This window comes from Salmo salar, chromosome 06, assembly GCF_965601325.2.
Source record: "Salmo salar chromosome 06, fSalSal1, whole genome shotgun sequence".
NCBI classification, from domain to species: domain Eukaryota; kingdom Metazoa; phylum Chordata; class Actinopteri; order Salmoniformes; family Salmonidae; genus Salmo; species Salmo salar.
The window spans coordinates 12,340,329-12,353,135 of record NC_138296.1 but is presented as its reverse complement, the minus strand read 5'-3'; the positions used below and the strand labels follow the sequence as shown (position 1 = coordinate 12,353,135).

The following is a 12,807-nucleotide window of genomic DNA, read 5'->3' as shown; positions in this document are numbered from 1 at the left end:
CGGACTCTGCCATGGATTACTGACCTCTGCCTGCCCTTGACCTGTCGTTCGCCTGCCCTCTGTTTTTGTAATAAATGTTTGTTATTCTGAACTGTCTGCATCTGGGTCTTATCCTGAGGTCTGATAACTACAGCCCCAGAGTAATAATGTCATTATGGAGGCATGGGCTCTGAAGAGGACTACAGCCCCAGAGTAATAATGTCATTATAGAGGCATGGGCTCTGAAGAGGACTACAGCCCCAGAGTAATAATGTCATTATAGAGGCATGTCACAGGGCTCTGAAGAGGACTACAGCCCCAGAGTAATAATGTCATTATAAAGGCTTGTCACAGGGCTCTGAAGAGGACTACAGCCCCAGAGTAATAATGTCATTATAGAGGCATGTCACAGGTCTCTGAAGAGGACTACAGCCCCAGAGTAATAATGTCATTATAGAGGCATGTCACAGGGCTCTGAAGAGGACTACAGCCCCAGAGTAATAATGTCATTATAGAGGCATGTCACAGGGCTCTGAAGAGGACTACAGCCCCAGAGTAATAATGTCATTATAGTGGCATGGGCTCTGAAGAGGACTACAGTCCCAGAGTAATAATGTCATTATAGAGGCATGTCACAGGGCTTTGAAGAGGACTACAGCCCCAGAGTAATAATGTCATTATAGAGGCATGTCACAGGGCTCTGAAGAGGACTACAGCCCCAGAGTAATAATGTCATTATAGTGGCATGGGCTCTGAAGAGGACTACAGCCCCAGAGTAATAATGTCATTATAGAGGCATGTCACAGGGCTTTGAAGAGGACTACAGCCCCAGAGTAATAATGTCATTATAAAGGCATGGGCTCTGAAGAGGACTACAGCCCCAGAGTAATAATGTCATTATAGAGGCATGTCACAGGGCTCTGAAGAGGACTACAGCCCCAGAGTAATAATGTCATTATAGAGGCATGTCACAGGGCTCTGAAGAGGACTACAGTCCCAGAGTAATAATGTCATTATAGAGGCATGTCACAGGGCTCTGAAGAGGACTACAGCCCCAGAGTAATAATGTCATTATAGAGGCATGTCACAGGGCTCTGAAGAGGACAACAGCCCCAGAGTAATAATGTCATTATAGAGGCATGTCACAGGGCTCTGAAGAGGACTACAGCCCCAGAGTAATAATGTCATTATAGAGGCATGTCACAGGGCTCTGAAGAGGACAACAGCCCCAGAGTAATAATGTCATTATAGAGGCATGTCACAGGGCTCTGAAGAGGACAACAGCCCCAGAGTAATAATGTCATTATAGTGGCATGTCACAGGGCTCTGAAGAGGACTACAGTCCCAGAGTAATAATAATAATAGTAATAATAGTGTCAACAGCACAACTTCCTTAAAGAAGTTACCCACTTCCTGTTTTGATATTTATATGTACTACAGAATTCAATAAATTAAAACAAAAATGAAGTACTGTACTCCAACTGATATTTCATTACAATCTGCAAATATTTTAGTGAGACTCATGTGTCTTCTGAAATCTATTACGTCCAAACAGGTCTTTCATGTAAATTGGCTTTTTCATAGACAACATTTTTCTTTCAGGAACTGAAAGAGAGACATGTAAAAACAGACTTTACAAGCCGTTTAACATACAGTGTGACTGCTGTACAAACAGGATGCTGCTCCTCGGACGCATTCAGACATCAACTGTGATGATCAGAGAACACGTTGCAGCTCTGCATTCATTTCTTCATTGACTGTGGGACATTTTATAGTTTCTTTACTTTTGGAACCAAACTAACCTTTAAATATTTAGTCCTGTAACCTTGAGACACAATTCAACTGCAGGGTGAAAGGGCAGAACATTGGAACAACCAAAAGGTATGAACTGCTGTTAGTTACCAAGGAGGAACCCATCTGACAAACAACAACAACAAGAAAGACTCCATACTGTTTGTCGTATTCCCAAGTGTGTTATTGTATCAAACCAACGTTTTACAGATATCCACCGGAACCAAACTATTCTGACAATTATCTCAGTACATTTGACTGACGTTGGGAGAGATGAGAGCTATGTTTTCCCACCCTGCCGTCCTGTTCCTGTGGATTCAGTGTACTAGTGGATGGATGCATCCTAAATGCCAGATTTATGACAGAGGTGAAGACTTGGGAGACTTTCCCACCTGGTCCTGCAACTACCTACCTCGTCATGCAGAACATTACACTGCTGCCTGTAAATATGTCACAGCCATCGAGGAGGATCTACTTGGACTTCCCCCTAATATCAATACCTTCTGCATATCTATGGCAAATGGCGAAAATAGATCCATGTCTCTGGGCTTTTTCTCTCAGTTTCAGGATCTGGACTACCTGTACATTAAGGGCTGTTTTACTCAAATCCTTCCGTCTGGGAAAAGCCACCTTCCAAATCTGCAACATTTACATTTGGATGGAATGGGCTCTGGGTGCTGTGATTGTCATATTGGGCCTCATACATTCAGAGATCTAGTCAAGCTGAGTAATTTGACCGTATGGGGTTATAGACTATCAGCAATGGCCCCAGATGTTTTCCATGGCATGACTCATTTACAAAGTCTCATCATTCGTGAACCCTGTGTAGATGATTTGTCAGAGATACTATGCAGAATAATGAATATAAAGTCACTTATAAAGCTAAATATAGAAGCACCAGAGATACAATCGTTAAACCAATCAAACTGCTCCATCTTAAACACCAACGAAAGCATGAAACCTGTTTTTAACAATCTAGCAATCTCTGACTTATTATTTGGTGAAATAACACATATACAGGAAGGTTCACTGGCTTGGCTCCAGAACCTCACAGGATTATCTGGGGCTTTCAGCCAGGAAGTCCTACTGCGCCTTCCCCTGTCTGGGATTCAGCAAATCCAGTACTTCAGTTGCTCTGGTAGCAATGAAATAGATATTGAAAGTATCTGTAGTGTAGTGTTTTTGCTTTCAATCAAGAAAATATATTTTCACAATGCCAATTTAAGCAGCCTCTCTATGTCCAGTGTTGAATTGTGCATTGGGCTAGAATATATGCATTTACGTAAACCTGGCTATTTCCATTCTACTCCATATTTGGAATGGCATTTTATTTCCGGTCTCAAAAACCTTATTCAATTAACAATAAATGGCCTGAAAGACAACAGACTTGATATTTGCTCCTTCCAAAAACAACCAATAAAATGGTTAACAAAATTGACTTTAAGGTTGAACAAACTACAAATGCTTTTTGCTAAACAATTTAGCTGTCTTATTAACCTGCAGTATTTGGATTTAGCAGATAATTTAATTTCAAACATTGAAGACTTTGCTTTCCTGGGACTGACAAATCTGGAATCCTTAGACATTGGAATAAATAATATTACACAGATAAATACAAACACATTTTTTGGTTTACAACTGACAAAACTGACTTTAAGGTTGAACAAGCTACACATTCTTTTTGCTAAACAATTTAGCTGTCTTGTTAAGCTGCAGTATCTGGATTTAACACATAATTTAATTTCAAACATTGAAGACTTTGCTTTCCTGGGATTGACAAATCTGGAGTCCTTAGACATTACAAGAAATAAGATAACACAGATAAATGCAAACACATTTTTTGGTTTACATAGTTTGACATGGTTAGACCTCAGGAACAATCCACTTATTCACAACATTGAGGCAATGTCTTTCACACACCTCACGTCTCTAAGACAAGTGTTTCTCGGGCAATTGAACAATCCACTAACAGAACCTGTGATCAAGCTGAATCTGACACTTATATTTGGTGGCATTCTGAGTCAGCTGACTCATCTGTACATTAGTTCAGCTATGAGGCCAATGCAGTTGATTATCGGCAGTAACATCACATCTAAACACAACCTGAGTCTCCAGCTCAAAGGCCAGACGGTGTCATTTGAGGACTGTGACAGACCTTTCTTTCAGTCTGTAACCCATCTTCATGCTGATGCTGAAGAATTCCTTTGTGGATCTGAATTCATGGGAAAGTACTTCACGTCTGTGGAGACATTTGACTACAGATCTAAGCTTTCAGCTAAAAGTGTTGATTTAACATCAATTAATCAGCTGATTCACCTGAGGAAACTGACTCTACGTCAGGTGGATCTTTTAATACAGCGTTCTGCCGACAACATTTTTCACAACTTGACCAAACTGGAGGTTCTCGAACTTGACAACTGCAGGATTTATTCTTTGGAGGGGAGTTTAACTAAAGACTTTAAATCCTTGAAAACATTGTATTTGTGTATCGAGAACATTTATAATGTATTCTACAGCTTTATTGAACCTCTCTCTAGCCTTAAGTATTTGATACTTCCTCAGATCCAGATCTTTTGCAGTTGTGAAAATGCTTGGCTCATTACATGGGCCAAAGGGTACAGGCAGGTTGAAGTGATCATGTTTACTCCGTATACTAATCCCGTTATGTCTGCTTTGGAGGACTTGATATGCTTGTCGGACAATGGAATAGACACACCTAATTTTGTCAAGTACACAGAAGCCAACTGCACAACAGATGTGGGCTTTGTGCTCTTTGCTGCGACTAGCCTGGGAGTAATGTTCTTCATGCTGGTGGTGTTGGTCCATAACCTGACCGGCCCCTACCTCCTCCCCCTCTACCACATCACCCTTGGCTGGCTGTCGGAGGCCATGCGATCCAACACCAGGGGGCGCTACCACTATGATGCGTTTGTCTCCTATAGCGGGAAGGACGAGCGCTGGGTGGTAGAGGAGCTGCTTCCCAATCTGGAGCAGAGCGGTCCTCCTTTCCTGCGCCTCTGTCTGCACAGCAGGGACTTCCAGCTGGGGAAGGACATTGTGGAGAACATCACAGACAGCCTTTACCGGAGCCGCCACACCCTCTGCCTAGTCAGCCGCCACTACCTACGCAGTAACTGGTGCTCCCTGGAGATGAAGCTGGCCACCTCCAGGCTGCAGGTGGAGCAAAGGGACATCCTCCTCCTTGTCTTCCTGGAGAAGATCCCCCCTCGCCGGCTTTCTGCCCACCACAGGCTGGCTCGCCTGGTGAAGACCAGGACTTATCTGGACTGGCCCCAGGACCCCGATCAGCACCAGGCATTCTGGGACAGACTGTGGTCTAAACTGTCTGAAGCGTGAGATCAGAGGTTGATATGGGACCTTGTGGACTGGAGCTTGAGATCAGAGGTTGATGTAAGACCTTGTGGACTGGAGCTTGAGATCAGAGGTTGATGTAAGACCTTGTGGACTGAAATGTGAGATCAGAGGTTGATGTGGAACCTTGTGCTTATGAAGATGTAATGTTGACACATATGTTGAGGTATTGAATTTGTTGTTAAAAGTCCTCCGTACAAAATGTCTTCCAGAATTTGAGATGTGTTTGGACAATTCTGAGTCATTTTAAATGCTCTGTACCTACTCTGATTAATCTTCAACTACTTATATGTATATATATTCCTATTTAAATTACTTAAAAATAATCCTATATAAATTACTTAAACATAATCCTATTTAAATTACTTAAAAATAATCCTATTTAAATTACTTAAAAAGAACCCTTTTTATATTATTTAAAAATAATCATGTTTAAATTTCCTAGAAAAAATGTAATACATTTTTTTACTTCCACGAATTTTATGAGATCCTTTTTGTATTTTTTATCACCTATTTGCTAACACATATCTTTGCTTGTATATTTCTTGCTGAGAGTAACTGAAAAAGGGTGTGAACGACAATACATGAATGACCAATGACCATGAAGCAGTTATCAATGACAATACATGAATGACCATGAAGCTTAATGACAATACGTGAATGACCACAAAGCAGTTCTTTTTATTTAAATATTGATCAAAGAGCTTTGTATAGAAATATCGTTTTCAGTTGTTTAACTAAATGTAGTTGATAGTTGTTTAACTAAATAAAGTTGCTAGTTGTTTAACTAAAAGTAGTTGCTAGGTGTTTAACTCAATGTAGTTGCTAGTTGTTTAACTAAATCTAGTTGCTCGTTGTTTAACTAAATGTGATGTTAGTTGTTTAACTAAATCTAGTTGCTCGTTGTTTAACTAAATCTAGTTGCTCGTTGTTTAACTACATCTAGTTGCTAGTTGTTTAACTAAATCTAGTTGCTCGTTGTTTAACTAAATGTGTTGCTAGTTGTTTAACTAAATCTAGTTGCTCGTTGTTTAACTAAATGTTGTTGCTAGTTGTTTAACTAAATGTGATCTTAGTTGTTTAACTAAATGTGATGTTAGTTGTTTAACTAAATCTAGTTGCTCGTTGTTTAACTAAATGTGATGTTAGTTGTTTAACTAAATCTAGTTGCTAGTTGTTTAACTAAATGTGATGTTAGTTGTTTAACTAAATCTAGTTGCTAGTTGTTTAACTAAATCTAGTTGCTCGTTGTTTAACTAAATCTAGTTGCTAGTTGTTTAACTAAATGTGATGTTAGTTGTTTAACTAAATGTGATGTTAGTTGTTTAACTAAATCTAGTTGCTAGTTGTTTAACTAAATCTAGTTGCTCGTTGTTTAACTAAATCTAGTTGCTCGTTGTTTAACTTAAGGTGTTGCTAGTTGTTTAACTAAAGGTGCTGCTTGAGTGTTGCCTGTATATGGTTTGTGACACATGTATTTGATACATGTCTTAACTCATGGGCGGGGGGAGGTGTACCCCTTTCTGGATAATGAAGTAATTTCTGGAGGTAACATAGTTTTATTTTATTATTTCATTATTGTTTATGCTCTTGACAAATTCATAAAGCCGAAATGCTGGAAACTGGCTTCTGTTTCTGTTTTTAGATAAAATGCTATATGTCACTGGTCCCTGTCTTAGCATTACTCAGAACGAGTTATTTATATTTTCAGGTAATGTAATTGTATATTCTAGAGTGGCTCCATATCCTCTATTCTACATGTTCTTAGATCTGACACATGCTGAACAGATAACTGTCTCCTCCTGAGGCCAGCTTTCAGCAGCTTGCCCAGGCTAGAAATGATCTATCTTCAGTAGACCACAGAGTAGACCACAGAGTAGACCTGGTATGGCTGGTTAACCTCCATTATCATGGTGTCTGATGGAGACTACAGCCTTCTCAGTTCCATCCACAAACTAGCATCATCCCTCCAGCTAAATGTCAGGTCTTCCCCAGGTGGTAACCTTGCCCGACCCCTGAGGAATTCTGCTGCTTGAGGCCTACAGTAGGCTTGAGTTTTGTTTTTATTTAACACTTATTTTACCAGGTAAGTTGACAGAGAACACATTCTCGTTTAAAGCAACGACCTGGGGAATAGTTACCAGGGAGAGGATGGATGAGCTTGGTACGATTAGGTGGCCTTGATGGTACCCTGGGTCTCAACCCCGCCCTGTGCAACTGGGTCCTGGACTTCCTGACGGGCCGCCCCCAGGTGGTGAGGGTAGGTAACAACATCTCCACCCCGCTGATCCTCAACACTGGGGCCCCACAAGGGTGCGTTCTCAGCCCTCTCCTGTACTCCCTGTTCACCCATGACTGCGTGGCCATGCATGCCTCCAACTCAATCATCAAGTTTGCAGACGACACTACAGTGCTAGGCTTGATTACCAACAACGACGAGACGGCCTACAGGGAAGAGGTGAGGGCCCTCGGAGTGTGGTGTCAGGAAAATAACCTCACACTCAATGTCAACAAAACAAAGGAGATGATCGTGGACTTCAGGAAACAGCAGAGGGAGCAGCCCCCTATCCACATCGACGGGACAGTAGTGGAGAAGGTGGACATTTTTAAGTTCCTCGGCGTACACATCACGGACAAACTGAAATGGTCCACCCACACAGACAGCGTGGTGAAGAAGGCGCAGCAGCGCCTCTTCAACCTCAGGAGGCTGAAGAAATTTGGCTTGTCACCAAAAACACTCACAAACTTTTACAGATACACAATCGAGAGCATCCTGTCGGGCTTTATCACCGCCTGGTACGGCAACTGCACCGCCCACAACCATAAGGCTCTCCAGAGGGTAGTGAGGTCTGCACAACGCATCACCGGGGGCAAACTACCTGCCCTCCAGGACACCTACACCACCCGATGTCACAGGAAGGCCAAAAAGATCATCAAGGACAACAACCTCCCGATCCACAGCCTGTTCACCCCGCTATCATCCAGAAGGTGAGGTCAGTACAGGTGCATCAATGCTGGGACCGAGAGACTGAAAAACAGCTTCTATCTCAAGGCCATCAGACTGTTAAACAGCCATCACTAACACTGAGTGGCTGCTGCCAACATACAGACTCAAATCTCTAGCCACTTTAATAATGGAAAAATTGATGTAATAAATGTATCACTAGCCACTTTAAACAATGCCACTTTATATAATGTTTACATACACTACATCGCTCATCTCATATGTATATACTGTACTCTATACCATCTTGCCTATGTCGTTCGGGCATCACTCATTCATATATTTGTATGTACATATTCTTATTCATTCCTTAACACTTGTGTGTATAAGGTAGTTGTTGTGAAGTTGTTAGGCTAGATTACTTGTTAGATATTACTGCATGGTCGGAACTAGAAGCACAAGCATTTCGCTACACTCGCATTAACATCTGCTAACCATGTGTATATGACAAAAAAGTTTTGATTTGATTTGACATACTGTAATTCAACAGAGGTACCAGACAGGCGGGTCACGCCAGCAAACAGTCATGGTAGTTGTGGGAGTGAGAACACAGAAAAATATTAGCAAGGGAACTGCCTTGACTGGTGGACACACACTCTGTGTCCTCCGTTTTTACATTCGGTGTGTGTGTGTGTTTATTCTTTTAATTTTATTTATTTAACCTTTCTTCAACTAGGCAAGTGAGTCTCATTTACAACGGACTCCCAATCACGGACGGATGTGATACAGCCTGTGTGTGTGTGTGTGTGTGTGTGTGTGTGTGTGTGTGTGTGTGTGTGTGTGTGTGTGTGTGTGTGTGTGTGTGTGTGTGTGTGTGTGTGTGTGTGTGTGTGTGTGTGTGCAGCATTTTCAATGCTCAGATCATTTCAAAGAACTTCCTCTATTTACAGAGGCCTGATAAGCTTTCCTGTAACCTTCTATTTATGTTGAATTGAATAAAAATCTGTTGAAATAATGTGTGTTCCGTAGGTGGGAAGCTGAGTTTAATCAGCGATGGGGATGGCAACACACTGGAAAGAAGAAGAAAAAATCTGAATAACTTTCCAACTTAAGGACCATGTTGAGTACCATATTTAAAGTCCTCTAAGCTCATTTGGCAAAGCCCCCAGACCTCGGCCCCCAGACCTCAGCCCCCAACCCCGAGCCCACAGCCTCCAAGCCCCAGCCCCCAACCCCCAGACCTCAGCCCCCAACCCCCAGCCCCCAACCCCCAGACCTCAGCCCCCAGCCCCCAACCACCAGCCCCCAGACCTCAGCCCCCAGCCCTCAGCCCTCAGCCCTCAATCCTCAGCCCCCAGCCCTCAGCCCCCAGCCCTCAGCCCCCAACCCTCAGCCCTCAACCCTCAGCCCCCAGCCCTCAACCCTCAGCCCCCGACCCTCTGCCCTCAACCCTCAGCCCTCAGCCCTTAGCCCTCAGCCCCCAGCCCTCAATCCTCAGCCCTCCCTCAGCCCTTAGCCCAACCCTGGCATGGCTTCCATTAAAGACATGCAGTATGCATTTTGGACTGAACGGTTAAAAGACAAAGAACAAAAGAGGAGATTTGCCTCATGGAAAATGTGTTCCAGTAGGCGTGACACATGTATGGATCCTGTTGGATATCCTGAACTCATGATGATGATGATGATGTACATCCCAGATGAATGATATGTACTGTACATAGATACACTGTGCACTCTAATCTTCATCCACATATACAATAGGTATTTATTTCAGACGTTGACAGAAATTTATGAAAATAGTTATGTCCTGCTCATCAATGTGGTATGCCTGGGTTATGAATGTGGTATCATGTGGACCTAGGTACCCATCAAGTGTGGGCCTTGGTACCCATCAAGTGTGGACCTAGGTACCCATCAAGTGTGGGCCTAGGTACCCATCAAGTGTGGGCCTTGGTACCCATCAAGTGTGGGCCTTGGTACCCATCACAGTGTGGGCCTAGGTACCCATCACAGTGTGGGCCTAGGTACCCATCAAGTGTGGGCCTTGGTACCCATCAAGTGTGGACCTAGGTACCCATCACAGTGTGGGCCTAGGTACCCATCAAGTGTGGGCCTAGGTACCCATCAAGTAAGGGCCTTGGTACCCATCACATGTGGGCCTAGGTACCCATCAAGTGTGGGCCTAGGTACCCATCAAGTGTGGGCCTAGGTACCCATCAAGCGTGGGCCTAGGTACCCATCAAGTGTGGGCCTAGGTACCCATCAAGTGTGGGCCTTGGTACCCATCACAGTGTGGGCCTAGGTACCCATCAAGTGTGGGCCTAGGTACCCATCAAGTGTGGGCCTTGGTACCCATCAAGTGTGGGCCTAGGTACCCATCACAGTGTGGGCCTTGGTACCCATCAAGTGTGGGCCTAGGTACCCATCACAGTGTGGGCCTAGGTACCCATCAAGTGTGGGCCTAGGTACCCATCAAGCATGGGCCTTGGTACCCATCAAGTGTGGGCCTAGGTACCCATCAAGTATGGGCCTAGGTACCCATCAAGTAAGGGCCTTGGTACCCATCAAGTGTGGGCCTAGGTACCCATCAAGTGTGGGCCTAGGTACCCATCAAGTCGTGGGCCTAGGTACCCATCAAGTGTGGGCCTTGGTACCCATCAAGTGTGGGCCTAGGTACCCATCAAGTGTGGACCTAGGTACCCATCACAGTGTGGGCCTAGGTACCCATCACGTGTGGGCCTAGGTACCCATCAAGCATGGGCCTTGGTACCCATCAAGTATGGGCCTAGGTACCCATCAAGTGTGGGCCTAGGTACCCATCAAGCATGGGCCTTGGTACCCATCAAGTGTGGGCCTAGGTACCCATCAAGTAAGGGCCTTGGTACCCATCAAGTGTGGCCGGCCCTCAGGTGGGCCTAGCCCATCAAGTGAAGTATTACCTGCTGATTTCAAATATAATGGATGTTGGAATAACTCCATGACATCAACAGCTTTAATAGAACTGTTGAATATTCGCTTTATAAGGAGTGTAGGAGGAGTCACTCAAACACTAGCTTGTCTGTTGTAATCGTCGAAAATTCGATTGTAACAGTCATCTTAAAAAGTAATAGTATAATCCCAGTTATTAAATCTGTGTCTGCACTCCTCAAAAAGGAAGGAATCTCAAAGTACATTATTCACTTTGAGATTCCTTCCTGTTTAAGGAGTGCAGCCATACAGCTGTAATGACTGAGATTCCTTCCTGTTTAAGGAGTGCAGCCATACAGCTGTAATAACTGAGATTCCTTCCTGTTTAAGGAGTGCAGCCATACAGCTGTAATGACTGAGATTCCTTCCTGTTTAAGGAGTGCAGCCATATAGCTGTAATGACTGAGATTCCTTCCTGTTTAAGGAGTGCAGCCATATAGCTGTAATGACTGAGATTCCTTCCTGTTTAAGGATTGTAGCCATACAGCTGTAATAACTGAGATTCCTTCCTGTTTAAGGAGTGTAGCCATACAGCTGTAATAACTGGCGTTAGGAAGAGTTGAATAGGAGGGCTGTGAGCTAATACATGTTGTTAATTCAACGAGGACGACTTGTTGGGAACACTTTCTATTACATGACACTTTTTCCCTCACATTAGTGGCTGTCACATGACCTTTCTGGCAGGCTGAAGAACTGTCTGCACACCCAGGATCTACAAGGATAAAATACTCAAACTTGACCAATAGAAAGGTGAGTTGGAGGGACTTGGTTCAACCATCCACCATGACAAAAACAATGAAAATATGGTGGGTGTTGTGTTCTCCGTGTTAGGCTAATTCACCTGCCAATCACGTATCATTCCTCCAGTGTATAACCCAGGGATTGTACATTTAAATGTTAAAACCCCCTCGGGAAGTGAAAATTCCAATCCCAAACCCTGCTGGTCCTAGACAATGGGCCTGCTGGTCCTAGACAATGTCAGTGGTCTGGCTGGATTAACAGGGATTAGGGCATGGCTATTCTCATTGGTTCAGCCATCAATCATCAGTCATGTGATTCATTTAAAACCCAGAAGATTGTACATTTACATTTTAAAACCCATGTGCCTTGTCTTCTGAGGGAGTTACAGTACCATCCCAATCCCATTTCGTGCTAGTCCTAAACAATGTCTGCATCCCAAATGGCACCCTATTCCCTACATAGTGCACTATGGCACTACGGGCCTTGTTCAAAAGTAGTGCACTATATAGGGAATAGGTTGCTGTTTAATGCCAATGGGCCTGATGAATGAACAAGGATTAGGATTGGGATTAGCCTTGTCAGCACATATGTTACTGACACCCCCAGCGCACAACCCCCACTCAGATTAACACGGCATGGCCTTTCCTACCAGATTAGGATTAGACCATTTAAACAATGGCAAGGACAAAAGAGGTGGAAGACAAAGCCCACAGCACTAGGAGACTGTTGTATTACTGTAACACTTGAAACTGTGTGTTCCTTTACCAGAGGGGGATGCATTTCTCTGTGTGAGAGAGTGAGTGATCATATCAGCCTCTCCTTGAAGAAATATGTGCTTTTCGTTAAAGAAAATGGGGGTGGGGGGGGGTATAAACGTTAAAAGTTGGTCATTCACCTGAGTTATTCTTTTTTCTATTATCTTTCCATTTACTTAAGACTCGCCAGCTGATGAATAAGATGAGGGGGTCTGGAAAGAGAACAGTCCTTTGTACTGTCTGGCTGATGAATAAGAT

General features: G+C 43.5%; 1 protein-coding gene across 1 annotated transcript; it reads left to right on the top strand.

Annotated features, from left to right (window-relative positions):
- The first annotated feature begins 1,650 nt into the window (after positions 1–1,650).
- LOC106606329 (uncharacterized) lies at positions 1,651–5,465 on the top strand. The gene has a single exon (XM_014202484.3). The coding sequence runs from the start codon at positions 2,044–2,046 to the stop codon at positions 5,125–5,127; it is 3,084 nt and encodes a 1,027-aa protein (XP_014057959.3). The 5' UTR covers positions 1,651–2,043; the 3' UTR covers positions 5,128–5,465.
- Positions 5,466–12,807: the final 7,342 nt, after the last annotated feature.

Excerpts from the sequence above, each read along its gene's own strand:
- LOC106606329 (XM_014202484.3), top strand. The coding sequence starts at position 2,044 with ATGAGAGCTATGTTTTCCCACCCTGCCGTCCTGTTCCTGTGGATTCAG.